We start from the raw sequence: 27192 nt of genomic DNA, 5'->3' as shown, positions 1-27192 counted from the left end.
AACCGGTGATGAAACGGATGCCGGGGACCAACCCCAGTTCAGAGCTGAGGGCCGCCAGGTGGCGCGGTGGAGGTGCGGCTGCTTCCCCACTTCACCCCACCGCAGGCCAGACGCACCTGAACAAGTCCAGGGAAGTAGGCTCGCAGGGTAGGGCAGGGTGGGGCGGGGAGTAGCCCTAGTCCTCAATCCACTGTGGGCCAGGAGCCTGGTTTTAATTCGGCCTGCTGGGACCCTCCAGACCTTGATAAAGAGTCACGTCCCCACCAGGCAACCTCCAGGCTGCATCAGCTTGCCGCCAGCCCTGCGCTCCCCAGTGTGCAATTCATTTTAGGGGTATAGGGACTAGAATAGAGCGGGAGAGAGCAGCCAGCAGGGGTGGGGCGGAGACTCCACCGTCCCCACCTGTCGGCTGCCAGGAGGGGGCGGGTCCGGGGCGGGTCTTGTCCCGTAGGGCCCGCCCCTGGCCCCAGAGCCCCGGGCGCGCGAGATATAAGGCAGCCGGGAAACAATGCGCCTGCATCTCGCGCTCCCGCGCGGATCCCGGTAGCGTCCGGGCTGCCGTGCACGAGCGAGGGAGGGAGGGCGGACGCGCGTTGGGGGCGCGCTCTTGAATGCGGGCCGCGCGCTCGGTGGCGCGCATGTGCTTGTGTGCGGGCTGCCGGGCTGCCCCGAGCCGGCCCGGAGCGGGTCCGCTCCTGGTGGCGGGCGGCGGGAGCGAGGTGAGGCTGAGGGCAGCCGGGGGACGGGCGCGGGTCCCGGGGGACGGGCTGCAGGCTGCCTTCTGGGCACAGTGCGCCCCCGACGGGCCCTGGGAGCTGCGCTTCGGGCGGCGCTGGCAAAGTTTGCTTTGAACTCGCACCCCGCAGCCTCATCCGCGCGCTGTGAGTGGCTTTCCGGGGCACACTGACCCAGGGCTGGACTTCCCGAGACGCGAGGGAAGGGCGCAGGTTCCAACCCCAGAGGTTCGGGAGGGACAAGAGCCTGGCAACTGGCTGTGCTAAGGGGACCGGGGACGCCTCCTTCCCTGGGCCCGTACCTCAGTCAGCACGTCCCCCTTACCTCTCGCAGGGAACGGACATGGACTTCGACTCGTACCAGCACTATTTCTACGACTATGACTGTGGGGAGGATTTCTACCGCTCCACCGCGCCCAGCGAGGACATCTGGAAGAAATTCGAGCTGGTGCAGTCACCCCCCACATCGCCGCCTTGGGGCTCGGGTCCCGACGCCGGGGACCCGGCCCCTGGAGTTGGCCCCCTGGAGCCGTGGCCCGGAGGGGGCGCCGGGGACGAGGCAGAATCCCGGGGCCACTCGAAAGGTTGGGGCAGAAACTACGCCTCCATCATCCGCCGTGACTGCATGTGGAGCGGCTTCTCGGCCCGGGAACGGCTGGAGAGAGCGGTGAGCGACCGGCTCGCCACTGGAGCGCCCCGGGGGAACCCACCCAAGGTGCCCGCCGCCCCGGACTGCGCTCCCAGCCTGGAAGCCGGTAACCCTGCGCCCGCTGCCCCCTGTCCGCTGGGCGAGCCCAAGACCCAGGCCTGCTCGGGGTCCGAGAGCCCTAGCGACTCGGGTAAGGATCGCCCCGGGCAATTCAAGAGGGGGGCACCCCATGGGTGGCCAAAACTGCCACTCGCTGTCTGAGATGAGGTACTGGGTCTTCGCAAGCCCTTCGGCCACCTCCCCCTTTCTCTGGCTGAAGCTGCCGGTGTAGCCCCCAGCGGTGTCTGTCTGGCACGTGGGTGTGTTAGTAAACAGTTTGAAGAAGTGGCGTGGGAGCCAACGTTCCTTTGATGATGATTGGAGCCCCAGGGGACAAGGGAGACTGGGTGAGGCTTGGCGCTTAGGGAGGACAATACTGGGATTGGACTGTAGGGGATTTCTGTCCTCCGGAGGCCGGAAGGGGTCCCATAAGGGTCACACCAGGCTTGAAGTTTTTTGTTGCTGCCTCTTTCCCTGGGAAACTCACACTCCCCTAGGGAGAAGAAGCTGAGGAGCCTTTTTGTGCAAAGCCTTCATCCTTTTAAAAACCTGGTCTCCTGTCTGCTTTACTCTAAAATGTTCCCACCCCTTACCATTTGTGCGTCCACACCATTACCCATGAGACAGCTAGGGGAGGAATGAACGCTCCCCATTAACAGATGGAAGAACTGAGGCTTAGAAATAGGAAATCATTAGAAGTGAACCCCCAGCTTCCTCCCATCTATTGGGTTGTTGGAAAAGTCATGACACATTTTTGCAACGAAAAACAGAAAAAATGTCATGACTTTTCCGACAACCCAATAACAGCCTCTTTAGCCCAACCCTCCATCAAAACCGGGCACTTCTTCCCTGATGTCTAGAGGGTCTTTATGGTATTAATAGTTTACCTGAGAAGGCTACACCTTGCCTTGTTGTTTTGGTCTAAGGCTGAAATGTGTCCCTTGAACTTCCTCCCAGTCTACCTGAGAGCATCAGCTGCCTCCTTGCATTCAACAAATGTTAACTGGCCCCTACTTTGTGCCAGAGTGGGCTAAGTGCCGGGGTCACAGATATGGAGCTCCAGGCCCCTTCCCCAACCCTTGAATGCAAGTGTAAACCTCACTGAGGGCAGAGGCAGACTTCAGCATCTTGTGCCACCAGACTACGTTGTTCTTAGCCTAACCTCTTACACCTCTGTTCCCATGAGACATACTGGAGAGGGTACTTTTATAGGGTGCAGACTGAGTCTTAGCATCAGGGAAATCAGGACAGAGAAAACTCACTGTTGCTTTTAAGAATAACTTACATGACCACCATTTAGAGGGAATGGAGGAATGGGGTATGGAAGTTGTCATATACTTTGGGGAAAATAAGGATAACAAGAAAAATTAAAAGTCAATTTTTTCAGTCCACTGTGTTAAGGTCATTTTTAACCTGCTTGCTTTCTACAAGTGCTTGTTTGTTTAATGGTTGGAATGGGAATTTTGAGATCAAGAAACCAATAAAGATATGTCTCTACAAAGGCTGATGGAGTAGTAGAGTGGGAAGAGCACTGTTTTGGGAGTTTGGCGATCTTAGTTTGAGATCCAGAACATTACAAAGTGATGTGTAGACTTGGCTGATCTGGGTCTGTTTCTCCCTTGGCACATGAGGGGGTTGGCTTTAATTGTCCAGCTGAGGACATTTCCTTGTCTGGGTAGAGTTAGACACTCCCCTGTGAAAAGGAGAATGGTGTCTTATTATTTCTTCCTTAGGCAGAGCCTTCCCCAGCCATGAGGTGTAACACTGAAATATTAAAGGTTTGGGATGTGGGGAAGCCTCCTTGAATCATTTTCTGACCTGCCCTTTAACCTGAACCTGTTTGCAAGCTCCTGGTTCACTCACAGGCCACATGGCTCAGAACAAAATGCAACAGATTGCAAACAATGAGGGGGGTGGGGAGAGTGACTGACGGCAAAGCTCAGCCAATACGGGCTAGGGGCTGGGTAAAACAGCATTCCAAACACAGCTTAGCCAGCCAATCACAGGCCTTGGGGCCAGGAGGGCTGAATGGTCAGGTTTTATTAATGGAGAAATAATGCGATTGTCCACACAATGGAAGCCTTCCTGACAAAGGGGCTCAAGCATCCTGATATGCAAAAGAGGCAGAGAACTGAGCCCTTGTGTTGTTAGGCTGAACTGCATTGAAGTGGCCTTTTATGTGAGGGACTGCAAAACGTGTGGAGCAGGAAGGTTTTTCCTTAATTGCTTCTCTCCTGGCTGGGGTAACCTAAGAGACCTTCAAGTCAGGGAATGATGGGGACATGTCCAGGTGTCTACAGGTCCCTGGTGTTTCGGCCCTTGTATGGAGACATTCTGCTGCTGATCAGTTCCTGACCCTGGCACAGGTAGCTCGGAAATGGTTGCTTGTACCTTTGTGAAGTTCCTGCAGCTTTTGCCGACCTGGGATTATAAATCCAACCCTCTTCTGGTCCAGGGAAGGGGGTGGGGTGGGCGACCTATAAATGATGGATGACTTTAGAAACCCATTGAACCCAAGAGCAAAATGCCCCTAAGGGAAAACTTTCCCTCCCCTCAGTGGGTGAGGAGGGATGGGTTGTAGCCCTCCCTTCTCTGAACCTTCAGCTGAAAGGGATGGCAGAATAGAGAGGTGGGGGAATAATAGGATTTATAACTTGTGAAAAGTAACAATTCCCCAAGTGCAGGCTGTGCTGGGCAGGAACAAAGGGCAGCTCTGCCCACAGACCCCTCATTTACAATTCTGATGGGGCATGAAAGAGCCCGACTAGGGAAGATCTTTATAGCTAAACTTTGTCCCAGGCCGATGGCTCTTTTTCTCCATCCCCTCAGTGGGGGAAGGGAGAGCCTGTGCACACTGGGGGCTGTTGGCTTGGGTCTGCCTTTTGTTCTTATCTAAGCCTTGCTGTGCAAAAGGAAATGGGAGAATATTTTCCTTCTTGCTTACTTCCCCTTCACACTGCCCTAACCCCATTACAAATGAATCAGCTGCCTTTCTCCTCAGTTCAATTTGTTTCTATCTAAATTGGGGAAATGTCACCTCCTTTCCCAAGCCCCAGCATAGGGTCTTTGTATATCTCTCATGGGGTGTGTTTCTTCTCTTCATCTCTCTACTTGGACAGAGGGTGAAGAAATCGACGTTGTGACAGTGGAGAAGAGACAGTCCCTGGGGGTACGGAAGCCGGTCACCATCACAGTGAGAGCAGACCCTTTGGACCCCTGCATGAAACACTTCCACATCTCCATCCATCAGCAACAGCATAACTATGCCGCCCGTTTTCCTCCAGAAAGCTGTTCCCAAGGAGCGGCTCCAGAGAGAAGTCCCCAGGAAGAGGCTCTAGACACAGATGCACCAGAGGAGAAGGAAGACGAGGCAGATGAAGAGGTTGTGAGCCCCCTGCCTATAGAAAGCGAGGCTCCCCAGTCCTGCCACCTCAAACCTGTCAGTTCTGACACTGAGGATGTGACGAAGAGGAAGAACCACAACTTCCTGGAGCGCAAAAGGCGAAATGACCTTCGTTCGAGGTTCTTGGCCCTGAGGGACCAGGTGCCCACCCTGGCCAGCTGCTCCAAGGCCCCCAAAGTGGTGATCCTGAGCAAGGCCTTGGAATACTTGCAAGCCTTGGTGGGGGCTGAGAAGAGGATGGCTACGGAGAAAAGGCAGCTTCGATGCCGGCAGCAGCAACTGCAGAAAAGAATTGCGTACCTCAGTGGCTACTAACTGACCAAAAAACCTGACTGCTCCGTCTTACAAAGACCCGAGTTTATTTTTTAACCTTCCCTCTCTCCCCTTTAGTAATTTGCACATCTTGGTTACGGTGAGATAGCCTGGACAGTAGATCCCAGAATGCTTTGTAGCTGATGCACACACAATAAGGGCTTGCATTCTTGGAAACCTGGAAACCCAGCTCTCTCTCTTCCCTGACTCATGGGAGCGCTGTGTCTTCTCTGGCACCTTTGGCTTCTCAGGCAGGCAGCTGACTGCGGAGCCTTGGGGTCTGCCTAGCTCACTAGCTCTGAAGAAAAGCCTGACAGATGCTATGCAACAGGTGGTGGACGTTGTCGGGGGCTCCAGCCTGCATGAAATCTCACACTCCGGATGAGCTTCAGGCTGGGAAAGGATGCTCCCACTGGTGTCTCTGGGGTGATGCTAGGACAGCTGGGTCTGGACGCTCTCCCTGAGGCTCCTTTTTCCAGGAGACACACGAGCTGTCTTGGGTGAAGACAAGCTTGCAGACTTGATCAACATGGACCATTACCTCACTGTCAGACACTTTACAGTAGCTGAGGAGTTGGAAACCTTTAATATATATATATATATATATATATATATATATATATATATGTATGTATAATGATGTTAGATGACACCCCTCCTCCCACTCTCAATGCTGCTGGCCTTGAGAACATTTAAAGAGCTTGGCCTCTACATTCTTTGTCTCAAAGCCCTCTGGGCCCTTTCCTCTGAGGGAGAGAGCATTCTGTCCTCACAAGGGACTTTTTTGTTTCCTTCTGCTTTTGTTAAGCAATGGGCTCTACAAGCACCCCTTTCCCACAGGTCAGAATATTTCCCCCAGACACAGGGAAATGGGTCCTCGCCTGCAGCCTGGGGAAGGCTTGGTGTCTTGGCCATGAACTTGTTCCCTGCCCAGGTATTTTCCATCTTGGAGCCGTTTATCAAAGCAGATGTCAGGCACTTCAGGAGTGAGAACTGTACCATTTCCTCTTTCCCACCCCCTGTCATCTCAATCCCTTACTGATAAGTTTGAAGTTCTACTAGAACCATGCAAACCTGTCCTTCTTGTGCAACTCCAAGAAGCTTGCTGGCACTGTAGCCACCCGCCTTGGGCCCCCTGCCAGCCTCACATGAGTCAGACCCCTTTCCCAGAATCTGGGCCTTACTGAAGTTCTTACTGGGAGAGCGTCTGGGACTCATCCAGTGCTCCAGAAGGTGGCCTAGTTTATTGGTGGGTTTTAAAGGAGTTTTCAGGAGTTCTGCTTAGTGGACCATGATGGATTTTGGCCCATCTAGACTTGCCACCTCCGAATGGATTCCAGGTGGAGTCTCTACTCTGGGAAAGGCACGCAACCCTACAGGTGTCTTGTGGGCAACTTCAGAAGTCCCTAAGCCTAGCCTGGAAGAAGGACCAGCCCCTCCAGAACCCTGCCCGAGGCAGCAGGTGCCTGCTGGCTGTGGGTTTGAAAGTGGGGGAGGGGAGGATGGTAGAGCACTATATGTGGCTCTGGAAAGCCAGCTGCTACTTCCAAACCTATTATGCATGATGGTCTGTTTCTGAGGTTATTTTCTGGCCTCAGAGAACCCCCATGGAAGTTTGAGAAAAGCCTTTCTATGTTTTGGAGCATGGTTTTCAGGAGCCAACTGACTTCTGGAACTGTTTGGAGAACAGGTGGGATGTAGGTTATTGATGTCTCACCTGAATAGCTTGTGTTTTATAAGCTGCTGTTGGGTACTATGCTGGGTGCAGTCTTTTTTTTTTTTTTCTTTTTTTTTGATACTGTATTTTTGTATGCCTTTTGCAAAGTGGTGGTGTTTTTGTACAAGAAAAAAAACTCCTGGGCAATTCTCCTGTTGCAAGAGTCGAATTTATTTTGAAAGGCAAGTTTACCTGAAATTTTGTATTTAGTTGTGATTATTGATCACCTGATTTAAAAATGTTGCCTTCCGGGACATCTTCTAATAAAAGATTTCTCAAACATGTCACAGCGGGGGCAGTTTATGCCAACCGAGTCCTTGAACCAAGGACGACTATTTCAGTGTAGCCAAAGGGAGCCAAAGAGTTGTATTTCTCTAACCACGTTGCTAACCTGGTCATTCCACTTTGGGTTCCTGAAATGCCATTTCAGACATGTCTAAACAGTGTAGGCCTGGAACTTGGTGAACATGAAATTCTCTTATGAATTACAAAGAGTGCTAAATGTGTACATTAGGAGGCTTGAAATCCTAGTTCCACCACTTATTTGTTCTGTGCCTTTTAGCTTTACCTGTCTAAGTCCTGGTTTCCTTATCTGTAAAATGGGGATAAATGCTACTTCACAAGGGTTTGGCAGGTATTAAATGAAGTAGTAGATGATAAGCCACTTTCTAAACTATAAGGTCTTACGCATAGTATATTCTTTAGGATGGTACTGTTCTTACCTTAGTGGTATGATGACCTTTTGGAGGATGTCTTTTTAAAACATCTCTGAAAATTTGTGATGTAATGTGATTTTGTTTTTTCTTTCTCCATGGATTAATGAAAGAAAATGAAGGCTTCCTTTCCCTCACATAGTTCACATAAACTTGCTATAAATGCAAGAGGGGAGACTATAAATGCAAGAGGGGAGACTATAACAATAGCTCTTCCTGATAGAGCACTGCTTATGTCTATGCTCGCTTCTCCATATTAAGCCACACCAATCACGTGCCAGGGCTACAGAAGAGGAAACTGAGGTTCTAAGAGTGAAACAAAACTGCCCAAAGTTACACAGCTAGTAAGTGAATGAGCTGGGATTTGAAACCAGCTCTGCCTATTTCTGCAGCCAGAAGTCTTAACCTACTGTATAGTAATAATCAGCTTGTTTTGTTAGCATGGGGTGTATGGAAGAGGAAAACATGGAATTCCATCATTTAACCACTTCTTGGAACTGTCTCTCCTTGGGGCCATTGTACCTGCCACTTATTGGGATGAAGTGGCGCAAATGTTCCATGACCAGCCCAGTTCCATGACATTTGTGGGCTGAGAGGGTTAGTCTTGCCCCAAAGAGACCACTTCTGGGACTGAAAGGAAAACGGTTGCTGTTCAGCAAGGCCATGAGCATCATGGTGGGAGAAGGCCACGTTTTTTTTTTTTAAGGTTTTATTGGGGAATTAGGGGAGGGGGAACAGTGTTGGGGAATTGGGAAAGGGGACCAGCCAAGTTGCTCTTCAGTCTTAGTTGTGGAGGGAGCCAGTCGCCATTTGGCTTCCTGTTGGCAGCTCGTGGCCTCTAAGCTCACGGTGCTGTGTTACAATCTTAGTTGCGAGTGGGCGTAGCCACCATCCCTAGCGGGAGTCGAACCAGTAGCCTTGTTGTTAAGAGCGCACGCTCTCTCCACTGAACCATCTGGGCAGCAGCTCAGCTCAAAGTGCTGAGTTCAGTCTTAGTTGAGGGTGGGCATAGCCCACCATCGCACAGGCAATCTTGTTGTTAGGAGCACATGCTCTCATCAGCTGAGCCATCCAGCCACCTTGTTGGCAGCTCAGCGACAGCTCAGCTTGGGTGCAGAATTACTGGCCCATGTGGGAATCGAACTGGCGGCCCTGTTGCTCAGAGCTCGCCCTCTTAAACCAACTCTTAATCCAAGAAGGCCACTTTGCGTCAGCTACTCCTGCCTCATGGCTGGGACCTGTGTTGGTATTGCCTGCCTGCACTCCTATGGAGACTGAGTAGAATAAAAAAGCTACTATAAATTCCTCACATTTACCAACTGACCCTCCTCACAACCTGGTAAGTAAGCAATGTCTGCCACACGGTACTGGAGCCCAGAGAGGTTTCTTGGTCAAGGTCACACAAGAACAGAATCCCAAATCCAGCCTCCTGTCAGGTAAACCTTCCACTCTACCCCCACTGTTCCTAGACCACCAAACCCAGTCCATAAGTAGCTGTTTGATAAAAACAAACTTGGATTACTGGGACTCTTTTCTTAAAACTTCATTTCCCTTTTAGTTATTGTCCCTGCCCCAATCCTTTTTTGAGGACATTTGTCAAGAGACTAATTTATAGGACTTCTCTCCCTTTACTAGACCATGAAAGCACTGGACCCTCCATAAGATAGTAGGGACTCCTAGCTACAGGCACTAACTAACGCTAGTTGTTTTATATATCTTAATTCTAACAATAATCTAGAGAAAAGGGTGGTGTCACCCCATTTCACAGATAAGCAAACTGAAGCTCAGACACATTGAAGTCATTTATCTAAGCCCACACAGCTAGTACCAGCTGCCTGACTCCAAGCTTCAGCTCCTTTGAGTCCAACTCTGCTGAGAAAGTGGGAATAAAGCCATCTCCCAGGGGGAAGGGAGGGTGTTTCTGGAATGTGAAGTATTTCAAGCTCCTTCCTAGCTCATTTCTACAGACTCCTACCTCTATCTTTATCTAAAAATAGCCCGGAGTTTATTCCAGGATTTCATAGAACAATTTCTACAAATTAAGTTAGCCTCTGAATAGTTCATGAAGGGACTACACGCCCAACTTAAGGATGTGGATGTAGACAACCAGGGACAGGGGAGAAGCCATGCTTGGTGTAGAAAAGAAACATCATCCTCTGCCAGACAATAAAAGGTTAAAGCTTGTACTTAACTCCTGCCTCTATTGACAGCTATTTTGGGGGTACTGAGAGAGGTTGAGCTATTTTAGATGTGCTGAGTTTGTCTAAAGTGCTTTTGGGGTCAGGATATTGCAGAATATTCACTTTAGAAGGAAAAGAGAGGGGTGGGGATGACTTTGTTGATCTGGAAGGTGATAGGAGGGAGCGAAAGAGAGGTTTCTAAGGATAAGATAACCAGTTGGGAGATGATTGATGACTGGGCGACTGGGGAGGGGTGAAGGAGAGATATCTAAATGTGTCAGCTGAAGTTCCGTTGGGGTGTGGGCATTTCTACTTTAAGCCCAGTGGGCAGCTCTTGTTAATGTCTTTATTTAGAACTGCTGCCAAAGGGATCAACTGTATTAATGTTACCATTGTTTTGCTGAGGAAATATAAATATGTTCTTAAAGTTTCTAATCAGGTGAGTTATTAAACAATGAGACTTAGTGCAAGGGGTTCAGTAGGTGCCCAGGAAGTAACGGATCACCTTTAAACTTGTAGAAAGCAGTATGGTTACGTGGTCTCTCACACCCAGCAGATCTCAGTTCTAAGTCTGGCTCTATATTTTTCTGCTGCGTGACCTTGAGCAAATTATTAATCTTGCCCAGCCCCAGTGTCTGTAAAACAGGTATATAATAGCACTTGTTTCACTGGGTTGTTGTGAGCAATAGTAAGTGCTCAGTAAATGATTAGTGATATATATATATCACTATATACATATATATATATAAATGAGTTCTTTCATGTAGAGCGTTTAGAACGATGCCTGCTGCATGGTAAACATTCTATGAGCATGTTAGCTATTATGTTTTTTTCCAATTATTTTTATTGAAGTGAAGTACACATAACTTAAATTTACCATTGTAACCATTTTTAAGTATTCCATTCAGTGATATTAAATACATTCACAATGTTAAGCAAACATCATTACCATCCATCTGCATAACTCTTTTTTCATCTTGTAAAACTAAAACTCTATCCTCATTAAACAATAACGCCCCATTCCCCAACCTCCGCCTAGCTCCTGGCAACAACCACCATTCTAATTTTCTATGATTTTGACTATCTCCTATAAGTGGAATTGTTGTCGGAGAGTGGGCCTTTCTTGGCGCAAAGTCCAGGTCCTTGGCAACTCAAGCAAAGAATTGAACAAGGTACTGGAGTAAAAAGTAGTTTATTAAAAGAGATAGTACATTTCAAAGAAGTAGAAGCAGGCCCGAGCAGTAGAGAATGGCTCAAGGGACCATTATTAGAAACTACATTCCAAAGAGTTTGGAGCCGGCCACACGCAAAGGCGAGGCTCAAAAGGCCCAAAAACGGGAGGAAGGGGTTCAAAAAGGGAAGAAACAGTTAAAAAGAGCAGAGCAGACTACCCAGGACTTGGAGTTTTTATTCCCTTTCTCTAGAACGGGCTGTTCCCCTATGGGCGTGGGACCACTTGATTGGCACCTGTGATTGACAAGAGGTACTGCGCAGGTGCGAGTGCCTGGTCTGATCTAGTTGGGTATTTTGTGCCCATTTGTTTTCCCACAGGGGTAGATAATTATAATACAAAGGGGAGTTTTAGGTGTATAGAGGATGTCCCTTTGGCGGTCGCACTCTGTGGGATGTTCAGGAATGCAGAGACCCAATGCTTGCCTCTAACTGCCTGCCTTGTTTTCCCCTTGAGAGATGTGATCCCCATAAAATCTATATGGAAAGTTGAAGGACAGGAGGTCTTCTCTTTTGTATCTGCTCCCTGCTTGGCAGGGGCATAGAGTAGTCCCTGCCTATTGGGAAATTCACGGAACTCACTCCCTAGCTGATCTCAGATGAGAGGAAGGGGTCTTGAGCTCTGCCTGGAAGACCGTGTTGGCCTCTTTGGTTGTGACTGGCAATCTTTTTTTTTTTTTTTTTACAGATTTTTTATTTGGGAATTGGGGGAGGGGAACAGCGTTGGGGAATTGGGGAAGGGGAACAGACAAGTTGCTGTCCTTTTTTGTTGTTGTTCTTCAGTCTAGTTGTGGAGGACGTCGCTTCACTGGCCCATGTTGGTATTATCATTGCACTCTTCCCGGGTGAGGCAGTCGCTCGCTGGCCATTGGACGGCCGCTCTCGACAGCTCATGGCAGCTCATGAAAGCTCACACCCGCTGCAGCCTACGCCGTTGCCGGCGACTCACGGATGAATACAGATTCATCATATTGGAAGGTGATAGAAGGGATTGAAAATAAGAAAGCTTCCTAGAAGGAGTCCTTGAAGTAATCTGGAGTATACATTACTCAAGAGGCAGTAAATTATCAGGCAAGGAGTAACCAGGGTTTGAAGAGACTGAGACAGGCAGAGGAGGAAAGGAGGGCACAGACCTGAGCCTCCAATGCGTCCACAGCATCCCATGACCCATGGCAGGCAGGAGTTGTGAGCCTGTGATGCGATTGCACATATGCGTGCTCCATTTATTCTAACTTGGCAGTGCAGTGTCTTCAAATTGAGCTGGAAGCGACTGACTCCATTTAGTCATTAAATCTGCTAATGCTCATTTTGTTCAGGCAATGATTCTCAAACCAGAGTGTGTCTTAAGAATCTGCCCACCTCTAAGACCCTGAGAAAGTAGGTCAGGGCCAGGAATCTGCATTGATAACAAGCAAGGAGGGAGGTGAAATCCTGAGGTCACACTTAGAAAAAAAAACATTGGAGTAAGGGGTTGGAGACAAGTCCTGTGGAGATACAAAAATATTCTCAGAGGGTGGTATAGATGGCATAGTATAATGGTTAAGAACAGGGACTTGGGGTTACTACCTATGTGATGTTGGGCAAATCACTCACCTCCCCAAATGAGTTTCCTTCTTCTCTAAAATGAGTATAATATTAATACCTACCTCATAGGACTGTTGTGAAGAGTAAATACATTACTATATGTGAAGTGCCTAGAATAGTATCTCCCACATAGTTAAGAGCAATGATATACAAAGCTATAGTTCCTTACAGAAGTTTATGAGCATGCAAACGTGATTACAGACTAAGGCAGTATGTGTCTCAGACAAGGGCTACATGCCTCAGAAGGGGAAGAGAGCACTTTGCTTGGAGTCATCAAGAGAATTCTTGTTGGGGATGTTGTGACTTTAATTGGAACTAGAAGTACCGGTAGTGTTTGACTAAGTGAAGAGAAGGTGTTCTAGGCTAAGGGAAGAGTTTTGGGGAAAAGGGCGATTGGGAAGATTGTGTGGAACCTGAGGAAAGGGGAGAAATCTGGTCTTTTGCTGGCTGAGTAGTCTCATTTTTACAAAACAAGAGGGGTTACACTAGATTTCTAAGAGGATACTTTCAAAAGCAAACGTGATTCTTTGAAACAGGGAAGTCAGAGAAAGAAACTGATTGTGGCTTGGGACAGAGATTGAAGTGATGGGGTCATTCAAAACAGGAAGTTGGACATGTGACACTGAAGCTTTAGAAAGGGTTTTGAAATGAAGATACAGGTTTGAAACTCATCAGGATATAAAATGATGAAGGCCCCAAATGCCAAGCCATGAGAAAGAGAAGGGGCCAGAGGAGTACAGGAGAAAGCTTGGAACTGGAAAGAACCTGTCATGGCTCTGCATCTTTTCTCCTTTTTCCGCCAACCCCACTCTGATTTTGCAGCCTTCACGGGTCTCCTGTGGGTGTGCAGGCTCTCTTAGAGAGCTGAGAAAATCTGAAGTGAGCTCCCTTTGAGAATATTCTGGTGTGCTCTGAAGCAAACCTTAATAATTTAACTTCAGGTGTACCATAAACCCTACAACATGGGGAGCTCTACTTTCTCCTTTTCGTCGCTTGGTTTGAACAATTCTGATGCCCCCACATTTGAATTGGCCAGTCACCAATGGAAAGAGTAATGGAAACAGCAATTCACCAAACCAATGGAAGGTGTTTTGATTACTCACAGGCACTATATTGAGTTGTACATCCAAATTCAAGTTTATCCAGAACCTGTGAATGTGAGCTTATTTGAAAATAGGGTCTTTGTAGATATAATCGAGTTAAAATGAGGTCATTTCAGGCTGAGCCCTACTGCAATGACTGGTGTTCAAAAGAGAGAGAAATTCGGACAGAGAAAAACACGCAAAGAAGATGGCCATGTGAAGACAGAGGCAGGACTGGAATCATAATGCCACAAACTAAGTAATGCCAAAGATTGCCATCAACCAACAGAAGCTATAAGAAGCAAGAAAGGATTCTTTCCTAGAGAGAAGCATAGGAGCGTGGCCCTGCCAACACCTTGATTTTGGACTTGTGGCCTCCAGAACTGTGAGAAAATGCAGTTCTGTTGTTTTAAGCTGCCTAGTCTGTGGTAATTTGTTATGGCAGTGCTAGGAAACTAATACAGGTACCAAGTTCATCATGAAATACCCCACAGGAAATTTTTTTATTTGGGATACCTAATCAGTATGGGGTTAGGCTGCAAAGGCACCTTGGTTTGTACCAAAAAGCTAGTGTTTGTCATTGACCCAACTTTTTTCTCTTGCCTAGGAAACAGATGCTTCAGGCTTCCCATGACACATTCTTACTTCTGTTTAGACTGTCACAGAATCCTCTAGAATTCCATCTTGAATGTTTAAACTGTCTGGATGCTTCACTTTTGAATGGCCCTTCCACTCTAATAGTTTTACCTTTAGCTTTCCTCTTATGCTTCTTTCTTTTTCTAAAAAAATTTAAAGTAAATTATTTAAAATACACAGAGGATAGAAAATAATGCAATAAACACTAATGGGCTAGATTTCTCTCTACCTTTTTGCACTTCTTTGTTTTCCTTTTCTGCCCTGTTCCCATGCACATCCCACCCCATGTACTGCTCTCAATTTCCTGAAGAAAGTGAGTGAGGTGCAGAGGGGCCCAGCATGACTATACATCTGCCCCTACGGTATAACATACACATACTGTAGATAACAATTAGGTGACTGGCTGTGGACTTTCAGAAGGGCAGGCAAGAAATTATTACCCTCCAAATAATTTGAGCATCCCTAGTACCTCATTCCTACATTTTAGATAGGCTCTTCCAGACAGAACCTATCCCAACATATTTGCCTTTTAAACAAGAATTTCTTTACATAAAATAATCTGTAAGCAGTGGAGTATGTTGGAGATGGGCTTTTGTACCTCTAGATATGCACATTCACCTTAAGTGAGAGACTCCCCTTCCTCTTGAGCTATCTTTCAGGATAGATATCACATCTGGCCTCATAAAAGGGGGAGAAGGGGTCAGGACTCATACCTGGGCACGACTGCAAATAGCTTTCCTGACTCCCTTTTGTTGCCTTTTGTCTTCTTAGTACCCTGCAAAGCTTCCCATTAGAAGGCTTTTTGTTGTTTTTTAGAAATATTTATTAACTATTGGTCATAGACTTCAATTTCCCAATTTTCCCTTGAACTTAATCTCTCCAATTAGGATTTCAAGTTACAGATTATCTTGCAGGAATTATTCTTAGTATAATTTAGAGTTCAGAGGATCATGAGGGAGACAAATAGAGGTACAAATAAAATAGTGTAAAGGTATTAAAAAATATGTTCCCATTCTCTTTTAGTAGGACTGGTAGAATTACAATGAATGGAAATGGTGCAATGTTTTTCTTCTCATTTTTTTTTTTTTTTGGACCATGGGCTCCATTCTGATTTAGAAGTCTTTCCTGCTCAGCATTTTAGTGATAATTTTCCCCCATGGTCTACAGGATCCCTGTTCTCTTTGTTTCTATAGCAACAGTCCTGTGTTGCTTGGCTAGAAGCAATTTTCTGCTGCTGTGGTGAAGCCCCATTTTTTCATTCCTTTCTCCCCAGTTGCCTTGGAAACCAGCTTCTCCCTCTTCTGGTCTCTCAGTGGTAAATTCCACTCCCCTTTTTTCTCTCTCTCTAGTAACAGTCACCTGGTCATGACTTGGACAGTGCTTTCCCATCTGTGAGTGAACATACTCCGTCATGGTCAGATTGTCATCATGAAATTAGCCTCCCTTTTGCTTTATTTGCATCATTTCTCCAGCCTGCCATCTTTCTGTTGGTTGTCATGGCAACTGTACCCTCTGAAAGTCTCCAGGCAAAGGCTCAAAGGCTCTATAGTTAACAACCATCATGTGAGAGTGTCTGCCAATATGTGACCAGACAGCTCAGTTTTAAAACCAGCCCCAGGCAGGTATCACAAAGTGGAGAGAACAAGTCTTTCGATCAGAGCAGATTGGCTTGAGAAAAGGAGGTACAGGGGACCCTAGGATCTGGTGTTCTCCAAATAATACATGTGGCTACAAGAGTGGCCATTATGCCAATGGTGATCTAAGTGATTGAGAAATGTATTGGCAGTTATTCCCGTCAGGCCTGTAGTATGCTCTAAACTTCAGTCCTAGTGATGTGATCTGAGAGCTAGGCAGAGCCAAGTCATCTCAGGGAGAAAGCAATTAACTCTTAAATTGGCTAACAAGAGGTTAGTACAATAGCTATTTAGGCACTTTTACACATTATTGAAAATTTCTCTGCCCTTAAGCTGCTGCTGTTGCCTCTTTAGTGAGGCAGATGGGATGTTACTAAATATTATAATAATACAAAGTGTTCAACAAATGGTAGTTATGTGCCAAGGCATTGTAGCAGGCACTTTTCAGACATTACTTCATTTTCTCCTTATGATAATCCTGAAAGGTATTTAATGATAAGAAAATTGAGGCTAAGAGGTAAAGTTAATTGTGTGAGGTCACGCAGCTGATGTAACAGAGCTGGGATTTGAACCCAGTCCATCTAGTTCCAAAGCCCTTTCTTTTCTTTTTTTTTTTTTTTTTTTTAATTTTTATTGGGGAATTGGGGGGATGGGAACAGTGCTGGGGAATTGGGGGAAGGGGAACAGACAAGTTGCTGTCGTTTTGTTCTTCAATCTAGTTGTGGAGGATGTTGCTTCACTGGCCCAAGTTGGCACCATCATTGCTCTCTTCTCTGGCAAGGCAGATCAGTCGCCGGCTTCTGGACGGCCGCTCACTGCGGCTGCTGGCCGCTCACGCTGGCTGCTGGCTACATACGGTAGCCCATGGCAACTCACTGCCACAGGGAGTGCAGCCTACGCCGTCGCCGGCGACTCATGGCAGCCCAGCTCCAGGTTGAGCTGTTGTTCAGCATCTTAGCTGTAGAGGGCAGTGTCACTGGCCCTCATATGTGGGATCCGAACCGGGGCCCTCTGGCATCCCAAGCGAATTCTTAACCATCGCGCCACTCGGCCGGCCCTCCAAAGCCCTTTCTTAAAGGTTGTGGAATATCCCAGATTTTGGTTCTCTCTGGTCCTAAGTTTCCTCACCTCTATTTTTAATCTGAGTGTTGCTACTACTTGATCCTTTCTGCCTTCCTTATTTTTTTCCTCTACATATTTTGAGGGTTGTTTACTTGTTTGTTTTTCTCTGTTTTCACCCCATCTCTTGCATCCTTTAGCCAAAGAGATGGAAAGTTTTGTCCTGCCTTCCAATTATGTCTGAGTTTGCTGTGGGATGAAAACATTAGAGCAGCCACTCTTGCCTGATAACTGTGCAGATCTGATCCTGGAGAACCCGGCAACTCTGAGCTCACTGGCTCCAGCACTAGATGTTAGGTAAGCCATTCTCTCCATTTAACAATTATTGAGTGCCTATTCAATATCAAGTACTGTGCTAGGTACTGGAGATACAGCAATGACCTAGGCAGAATCTGTTCCTTTCTTTTATGGAACTCACGGCCTGGAGTGGAAGTCAGACAATAAACAGGAGGTCAATTTATAATTTTATATTGTAATCAGTGCTATGAACAAAAAGAACTGGGTGATGTGAAAGAAAGAATAATAGGGATAGATCCATTTTAGATAGGACTGACATCCCCCACGTAAAAGAGCTGGTAGTCGAAGCTCTGACACTAGCTAGTTGATGGCAGTTACGTGGGGAGCCTCTCAAGCTCGGGGACCATGGTCTCGTAGCTCCCTCCCTTCGCATCCTCCCTACTGAACTGTAGGTCTGCGCAGGCGCACTGACGGTTGTCATGGGGACAGCTGCTCCCGCGCAAGCGCAGATGTCCTCAAGATGGCTGCGGTGGCGGCTGCACGGGCAGTATCTGTGGGCCCTGGGCTCCCGGGCTTGAAACGGACATTGCCTCTTGTAGTGATTCTTGGTGCCACGGGTACCGGCAAATCCACACTGGCGCTGCAGCTAGGCCAGCGGCTTGGTGGCGAGATCGTCAGCGCTGACTCCATGCAGGTATGACAGTGCGGCTGGCACCCCGGCCTGTGAAACCCGGAGGCCGCGTGCGGGTCTCTGGCCAGAGTGGATTCCCTGTGACATGCGGGTAGTTAGTGGGTGAAGCCCGAGGTTCGTGGGGTGGTGGGGGGGTTGGTGAAAGGAAACCATAATTATCAAGAGCCCACCATATGTCAGACATAGTGCCAGGAGTTTCACTTTAATCACCTCATTTATTTCTTAACGACATTACTATTTGTTAGGTACCAGTATTATCAACACTTACGGATGAGGGAATTCACCTAGGGAGGTGAGATAGACTTTCTCCATGTCACATAGCAAATAAGTGGAGGAACAAAGTTGACATCTAGCCGACCAGTAAATACCTTTTGAATGAATATTACTACAAAGCTTTTGCTGTTTCAAGTGTCCAGCGACACCAAGATAAATCGGTTACCATCTATGAGTTGCTGCTGAGGGAACAGAACAGGGTGGATAGTCAGGAGACCTGGATGCTAGTCACGAATCTGCCATCGGCCACGTGACCTTAACTGTGTCGTTATTTTGGACGTATTTATCTGTAAAGTGGAGAAAATACTACCTACCTCACGCGGCTGTGGTGATTAATCAGTGAGATCATGAGTGTTAGAATGAAGAGAAGGGTGGCCTGTTCTGAGGAAGGTCAGGAGCTTGGTAAATGCTTGTTGGAAGCTGAGATTTTTAACTCACTGGCTGATGGGAATCTGGAGGCTTTGTCCTCTTCCTTGAGTCGGAGGGAGGCCCAGAAGGAGTGTAGAACACATGGCACTTGGGAGCATTTGTGCTCAGATTGAGAGTGGGTGACATTTTGGGCAAATCTCTGATAGAGGAATTACAAGTGCTGTTTGTTGAAGAGAATTTACAGTAAGGGGTTTTCACAGAGTAAATGAGATGCTTTATGTGAAATGCATGGTGCTGATGGGTACTCGGCAAAGAGAGGCAGCCCTCCCGGCTCTACCTCATAAACCTCTGGGCAAGGTTTCTACCCTCATTAATTCATTTAGGGTGACATGACCATCAACACATGAAATGATTAGGATAATTCAGCAAATACTTGATCGCAACCTCTACTTTGTGCCTACTTTGAGAGACAAGACTTTAGCTGAAATCCTAGCCCTGTCTTTTTAAAAATATGCAACTTCAGCCTGACTTCTTCATACCCTTATTTCTTTTTCTGTAAAATAGGAAGAATAACACCAATAATAACATTGTGATGATTAAATGAGATAAAGTATGTAAAGCACTTAACAATATATGGCACATAGTAAGTGGCAAAAATATGGTGGGTGCTGTTTTTCTGAAATGCCCTTTTGGAGAGACAAAACCATAATTTTTGTCCTCAGGAAGATTTAGTCTAGCTGAACATGAAACAAAACAGTTAATAAGTGTCTGAACTGAGCTATTAAACGATGCTTTGCAAGGTGGATGGGGTGGGGAGAAGAGAGACTATAAGTGTTAGATTTTATGATAAACCATAGAATTTCTGAGAAGAGAGAAATCAATAAAGGCTGGCAGAGTCATGGAAAGCTCTCTGAAAAGGGATTTGAAAAATAGGTGAAGTTTGGATAGATAGATCAGAAAGAAAATATTTGTTGACCTGCTTTATAAAAATGGTATGTCTTGATCCATTCAGATTTTTTTTCCTGTGGTTATAAGTAATTAGAATATGAGAATTAAATTTCTTTCATCTTGGGGATGCCATGAGGATTAATTAATATATGAAAACACTTTGAAGATTATTGAGCTTTCTAAATTGGCTATAGGTTGTATTTAATTTTTATTATATCTTGGGTTTTCATAACATTTCTTTTTGGTCCCCATTGGAAAATTTTGACGTTAGATATTACTTTCCAATCCAAATAATGAAATAAAGTATCTCTGCCCCATTCACTGTAAATATGCCCAATTCTTCATATCTACCTCTGCCTACCATGTCCTTGTTAGGATAGTGCTGCTTTGCTTGTTTGTTAGCCGATGGAAGGAGATGATGCTTTTCAGTGACTTGAGGTTGACTCAGAATTTTTTTGGAAAGCATGTGAACAAAATGACATTCTTAGTGTTGGATCACCAGCTCCTTGAAAGAACATTTTTAATTTTGAATAAATCTACAGGCAGAATAACAATAGTGATAAAAACTTAAATTCATATAGCACTATTTATAAAATGCTTATGTTTTTTAATCCTCACTATAACCTCATAAGGTAGATGTTATTATTTCACAGATAAGTAAACAAGCTCAAGGCCTTACAGTAAGTAGTAGACACGGAGTTAAACATAGGTCTACTTTTCATGCCCAGTGCCTTATCCACACAGAGCCATCCCCTTTAGATGAGGCAGGAGCTGTGGGATTCAATCATTAGAAAGTATTTCTTAACTTGTATGCCACTTTTCTTTCACAAGAGTGTGCTGTGTTTTGATCAAGATATAAAATGTATTTTAGGATTTATATTGTGAACCATAATGTGAATTCATAGTGATGTCTGTCAAGTGGAGTGTTGAGCTGAGTGGTGGCCACATGATGCATTGCTTAGGGAGATAAAACGTGCTGCAACTGAGAGATAATTTAATGTCAATAATTTAATGATAGCAAAGACAGAGAATGTTTACTGGAACAAAGCGGGAAACCCTGGCCTTTTGGATAGCCTAGACAGAGCAGTAAACTTCTGTGTTGTAACAGCCACACAGACCAAAGGGTGACAAAATGGAAAGTGATGATTAGAAATTTTTCAAGTTTCCAAGTCAATCTTTTTTTTTTTTTTAAGTTTTTTGATTGGGGAATTGGGGGGATGGGAACAGTGCTGGGGAACTGGGGGGAAGGGGAACAAGCAAGTTGCTCTCCTTTTGTTCTTCAGTCTAGTTCTAGAGGACGTTGCTTTACTGGCCCAAGTTGGCATCATCATTGCGCTCTTCCCGGGTGAGGCAGATCAGTCGCCGGCTTCTGGACGGCCGCTCACGGTGACTGCTGGCCGCTCACGCTGGCTGCTGGCCACACACGGTAGCTTATGGCAACCCACTGCAGCAGGGGCTGCAGCCTACGCCGTCTCTGGCGACTCACGGCAGCCCAGCTCCAGGTTGAGCTGTTGTTCAGCATCTTAGCTGTAGAGGGCAGTGTCACTGGCCCTCATATGTGGGATCCGAACCGGGGCTCTCTGGCGTCCCAAGCCAGCTATTAAGTCAATCTTTTTAAAAACCAATATTTGCATTTTAATAATCCCTTTTGGGATGCTGTCCAGAATTTTGTATTTCAGAAGCGTACTAGTAACCCAAAAAGGATTGTAAAATATTGCCTGAAATTTTAAATTGTGTTGCACCTCATAGTTGGTGTGTCATCCTTTTGCCCTACCTTAACTGTAGGGTCATTCCAAGGCAACCCCTACCAGGGGAGTTCTCATGCAGGGAAAGTGCTTGTTTGTGATAAACATTGAATAAGCACTTTTAAGTATTGAGGTAGCTTCTTTTGAGGTAAAACCACAATGGAGTGTTAAGGGTAGTATGTCTAGGGTGATAATATTGTCATGGAGCCTGATAACGACTTGCTTCTGTGGCCATGTAGCATCTGAGGGTTCTGTCAGGCCTCTTGTTTCCCCTTATGTGTGAGATTTGTTGAGTGGGAAGTCAGAACTGTTCTCTAAGGGATTACTGCTTAGGGACGGACCCCTGCTGGCTTCTGTGGATTCTCCATGGCAGGTCTGACAAAAGTGAGAAACAACACTTATGCTTAATTTTCTGAGTTTTCCAAACCTCAGTGTCACAAATTGTAGAAACATAAATATTTTCAGTCAGTAGTAAGAGTCTAAATTTAAGGAGGGGCAGGTAATACAATCCCTGTTTTCCAGGATGGAAAAACTGAGGTGTAGAAAGATTACAGAGCAGGCTGGGGATCACACTGCAAGACACTTGCACACCTGGGAATTGGATCTGGGACTTCTAACTCATGTGCAGCGTCTCATATATTGCAGGAAGATGATACTGAAGATCTTCTTTTCAGTCTGAGCCTTTTTCTTGGCATGTAAATTCAAGGTACAATGCATTGCCTTCAGTGACTGGATGAAACATTGTACTGAGAAACTTGAAGGCACTTGCCAAAAGATGTACAATGACTGCCTGGAAATACAGGCTACCAACTATATGCCAAGAGAAAATACACAAAGTGCTCTATTTGGGTTTGTAGAGAGGAAGTATCTCTAATGCCTTAGTTCTTCAAGTCCTGTGGAGAAGCAGTAGTCATACATAGGAGCACAGTTCCCTTTGTGTTTGTCTAAACCTACAAGAGGAGACGCAAATGATTTTTGGCAGTCTGACTAGTAAGCAGACTATGTGTCATTTAATAGATGTGGAGTTCTGCGTTCTTTTTGTCTGCTTTGGGACATAATTTAGGAGCAGTGTTTGGTGTGTGTGTGTGTGTGTGTGTGTGTGTGTGTGTGTGTGTGTGTGTTATAACCAAAGGACTACTGTGTTCAAGGAGATCTGGGATGCATGTGGGAGGGATATGAAAGGAGAGATGGGATAGTGGCTTACTCTAGGACATGAAATAAAAGTCACGAAAACCTGTTAACCAGGAACGATGGGGGCTATCTGGAGGCTACTGGCAGAGAACTTTAAAAGAACTGAGCCTGACAAGAGGCCAAGAAGGAAATCTCAAACGTTTTGACTCATCTAAAAAATATGAGTTTCTAATGTCCCTTGGTTCACCTCCATTGTGAGTGAATTTAGTTTTCCTTTGGCTACAGTATTAAGCTTGGGTGACTTGTACATATACACTTTTTTTTGTGGCTATGGGGAGAACGTTGGAGTCGAACTTGCCATGTTATGTAAAGAAAGAGAAGTGACTACTGGCCAAATGGGAAATCGTAGGAGAGCATAAATGGGACTTGGAGATTCAGATTTGTGAGCATCAGGTGCTGCCCTGATGCTTTAGAGCCTGGGGCAGGATGTTGAAACAGCTCCATTTCAAAAAGGAACATATGTTTGAGGGGTAAAAGTTATTTGGGGTGTATAGGAATTTACCTATGTGCTCTGTATATTCTCGACCATGGCTTAACTGAATTGGTTTTGGTTTTGTGTGTAGTTTGTTGAATAAATTTGAACCAGATCAGGGTCCTTTTTGTTTCTTTGGTTACCTTTGGAGCCCTGCTTCTGAGCTGGAGCAGCACCACTGCCCCGTCCTCATTGTTCAAGTTCCATAAATAATAATAATATTGAAAATAACAATAATATATATGTCAAACACTGTTCTAAAAGCTTGACATATATTATCTCATTTAATAACCTCACCACAACCATATGAGTTAGGCACTATTATTATCTTACCCCTACCCTCTTGAACCCTCATCTGCATTTTAGTCTGTGTTTTTTTTCCCCACCTCCTCCTATTTAGCCATTCATCCTCCATCCATTGGTTGCCATATGGTATTACCTTCCATTAGGCAGAGAAGGAAGAAGAATATTTGTGCCAAAAAAACAGCATGAGCAAGGTGGAAGGAGGAAGAATGAAAGGGTGCATGGTATGTTTTCAAGGAATGACCAGTAACTATCTGGCATCTAGGGTACTTGAGGGAAAGCAGTAGGAGGTGAAATTAAAACTATAGACTCTGGGAACAAATTTTAGAAGCCCTTGAAAGGCATGCCATGAAGTTTGGGATTTTAAACAGGAAGTAATAGTAAATCTGTTGGCTGGGTGGAGAGTGGTTAGGAAGGGATAAACAGTTTAGGATTCTGTTACATCAGCCTGGGTGAAAGAGCCTGGAGTTGTGCTGTGGCTGGGGATAAGAGGTAACCATTTTGACATTTGGAGACAGAACTAGTAGGATTTTTGTTATTGAAATGGAAGCATTGTGAGAAAAAATGTTGGAGAACAAAAGCCTTTTTGTGTTTGGAAAAAAGGACACATGCTAATTGAAAAAAAAAACCCAGATGACACAGAAAAGTACAAGGTATATATCACTATAGTCTTTGCATCCAGAGATAACCATTTTAAAATTTGGTGTACATCCTTCCAGACATTGGTCTATGTATGTATGCATATGTGTATATGTGGTTTTTTTCCCCCCAATTTTTTTTATTGTGGTAAAATACACATAAAATTGACCATCTTAATTATTTTTAAGTGTACAGGTCAGTGGTATTAATACATTCATAATGTGTAAGTGTTACCACTATCCATCTTTGTAACTCTTTTCATGTTATAAAACTGAAACACTACTCATTAAACAATAACTCCCCATTTCTCCTTTCTTCCAGTCCTTGGCAACCACCGTTCAACTTTCTATGTCTATGATTTTGACTACTGTTAAGTACTTCATATAAATGGAGTTTTATAGTATTTTTTTGTGTGTGTGTGTGACTGGCTTATTTCACTTAGCATAATGTCCTCAAGTTTCATCCATGTATATGTTTTTATATAAGTTGATGCATACATTTCATGCTGTTCTGTATGCTGCTTTCCCCCCTTTTAACAGTATGCTATGGATATCTTTATGTGTTAATGTATATAACTCCACATCACTGGTCTCAATCGAGGGTAATTTTGCCTCCCAGGGGACATTGGGCAATCTCTGGAAACATTTTTGGTTGTAACAACTGGGGAAGTGGGTTCCTGCATCTAATGGGTAGAAACCAGTAATGCTGCTAAACATCCTACTATGCATAAAACAGACCCTCACAAAAAAGAATTATCTGGCCCATGATATCAATACATGGTACCGAGGTTGAGAAATCCTGTTCTACATTATTGTCGTCGTTTTTAAATTTTGAGGTAATTATAGGTTTACACCAGTTTCAGAGTCCAGAGAGTTCTTGTATACCTTTCACCCACCTTCTAAAATGAACATCTTATATCATCATGGTACATTTATCAAAACTAATAAATTGACATAGGTACAGTGCTGTTAACTAAACTGTAGACTTTATTTGGATTTAAGCAGTTTTTTTTTTACTAACATCCCTTTTATGTTTTAGGATTCAGTTTAGGATACCATACTGCTTTTAGTCATCCTGTTTCCTTAGGCTCCTCCAATCTGTGATAGGTTGCAGTCTTTCCTTGTCTTTCATGACTTCGATACTTTTTTTAAGGAAACTGGTCACCTGTTTTGTAGACTGTCTCTCAATTTGGGTTTATCTGATAGGTTTCTTATGATTAGACTGGCATTATGGGTTTTGGGAAAGCATACCACAGAAGTGAAGTACCCTTCTCATTTCATTATATGAGGGTATGATATCAACGTGGTATCATGATATCAGCATGACTTATTTCTGGTGATAGTGACCTTGATCATTTGGTTTAGGTTGACTCTTGTATCCTTTGTCATTATTTGCTTGCTTGTTTAGCACTTCTTACTTTCTGGCATTACAAGATGCTCCCAGCTTCTATTGGTCCTGCCCCAGCCCTAGAATCAGCCATTTCTCCAAGGATCCCTGGTTCCTTTTATTGGTGGTGAATGGTATTTATTTATTTATTTATTTATTTATAGCTGAGCCATCCTGCGACCTGTTGGCAGCTCAGCTCGGGCTGGGACTCGAACCGCTGTTGCTCAGAGCTCGCAGTCTTGAGCAAGCTCTTAACCAACTGAGTCACTCGGCCAGCCTGTGAATGGTATTTAGAAACCCAGATCTGGGTGCAAGGCGTGCTTGTGGGTACTGTGATATCATTGCTTCTAGTCCCTTCAGTGGAAAGAGCTAGGAAACATAGGTATGTACACTAATTCGTGTATATACAAATATCTATATTTCTGTGTCTATCTGTACATATATTGCAATAAACATGAGTTTATACTGATATCTCTGACTGTACTCTGGTACCACAGGATTCATTCTAGTCTTTCTTCCTTGCTTATTTGCGACTTCTTTCTCTGAATGTAAGAAATCTGGCTCTCATCTACAATATATTTACTTATTTGTTACTTATATTTATTTATTTTTTTTGTAAAGTAGTTTCAGTAGTTACTTCTGTGAGAAACAAATTTACCAACTAAAACATAATGTTGTGTACAGTTCTTTTTGTTTTTAACTTTATAGTGTACAGTCATAATTTTTGTTTTTACACAGTCACCGTATTTTGCCATGTATAATATGCACTTTTTTGCCCAAATTTGTGAGGGAAAAATAAGGATGAGTATTATACAGGGGTAGTACTAATTCCGTATCTATATAAATGTATTTAATTCTTTTATTTATGCTTATGAGTTAAAAGTGTAACTCTAGAAATCAATAACGATATCTGTATGCAAAATTATACCCTAGAATATGATAATCGGTTTTGTTGAACTTATGACGAACTTGGAACGTCGAAGAGGTCTTGGCCTTCCATGATGCGTAAATATCGTAAATTTGTTACCGATACTTAAAATTTCTTGTATTATAATATCTTTTTAAAAAAATGTTAAAATTCCTTTATAATACAAAAAACAAGTACCTAAATGTAAACAAATAAAATTTTGAATTAAAAAATTAAAACAAAAGATTTTCTTTTCTGAAAATTTGGGCCAAAAATGTGGGTGCGCATTGTACCTGGGAGCACATTATACACAGCAAAATACAGTACTTAGATCAGCTCCCTTTTTTCCCTCACCCCTTTCAAGTGAGTTTATATCATACATTTGTAATACAGTTAGAGTCACTGGTTGCATTGTGTATTCCTGCATTCCCCAGCCATTCTGGTTATATAAAAAATTTTGCATACAGTAAAGTGCAGTTTTTGTAGTGTACAGGTCTGTGGGTTTTGCCAAATGTAGCGAGTTAGCTATCTACCGTCACAGTACCATACCGAATAGCTCCATCACTATAAGAATTGCCTTTTGTGGCCTCTTTGTTGTCAGCTTCTCTACCTATCTCAAACTTTTGGCTACCACTGATCTGTTTTCCATCCCTATAGTTTTGCCTTTTCCAGAATGTCATATACATGGAATACGCAGCTTCTGGGATCTGACATTTTTCACTTAGCAAAATACATTTAAAATTTTTTGAGTTGTTTCATGAGTTTATTACAATTTTTTTTTTTTGAAGATTTTTATTGGGGAATTGGGGGGATGGGAACAGTGCTGGGGAATTGGGGGAAGGGGAACAGACAAGTTGCTCTCCTTTTGTTCTTCAGTCTAGTTGTGGAGGACGCTGCTTCATTGGCCCAAGTTGGCACCATCATTGCGCTCTTCCCGGG

The 27192-nt window shown here is 44.7% G+C and overlaps 2 protein-coding genes across 4 annotated transcripts in view; both read left to right on the top strand.

Annotated features, from left to right (window-relative positions):
* Nucleotides 1-538: 538 nt before the first annotated feature.
* On the top strand, nucleotides 539-7701 carry MYCL (MYCL proto-oncogene, bHLH transcription factor). 2 transcript variants are annotated; one of them, XM_019643671.1, is made up of 3 exons: nucleotides 539-719; nucleotides 1069-1573; nucleotides 4602-7701. In XM_019643671.1, the coding sequence occupies exons 1-3, from the start codon at nucleotides 612-614 to the stop codon at nucleotides 5198-5200; spliced, it is 1212 nt and encodes a 403-aa protein (XP_019499216.1). In that variant the 5' UTR covers nucleotides 539-611; the 3' UTR covers nucleotides 5201-7701. The 2 variants fall into 2 exon arrangements, with proteins under 2 accessions (XP_019499216.1, XP_019499217.1); XM_019643672.1 differs by lacking the exon at nucleotides 539-719 and adding an exon at nucleotides 732-881.
* Nucleotides 7702-17835: 10134 nt separating this feature from the next.
* The window catches only part of TRIT1 (tRNA isopentenyltransferase 1), a 47583-nt gene continuing 38226 nt past the window's right edge, over nucleotides 17836-27192 (top strand). Inside the window, exon 1 of one of the 2 annotated variants that reach the window (XM_019643876.1) lies at nucleotides 17836-18023. In XM_019643876.1, the coding sequence (XP_019499421.1) occupies nucleotides 17850-18023 (174 nt within the window). In that variant the 5' untranslated portion in view covers nucleotides 17836-17849. The remainder of the gene's footprint in view (nucleotides 18024-27192) is intronic. The other variant, XM_019643877.1, reaches the window with a different exon arrangement.

The sequence above is a fragment of the Hipposideros armiger genome, unplaced genomic scaffold (genome assembly GCF_001890085.2).
Source record: "Hipposideros armiger isolate ML-2016 unplaced genomic scaffold, ASM189008v1 scaffold_82, whole genome shotgun sequence".
Taxonomy (NCBI): Eukaryota; Metazoa; Chordata; class Mammalia; order Chiroptera; family Hipposideridae; genus Hipposideros; species Hipposideros armiger.
This window is presented reverse-complemented; position numbering and strand designations above follow the sequence as displayed.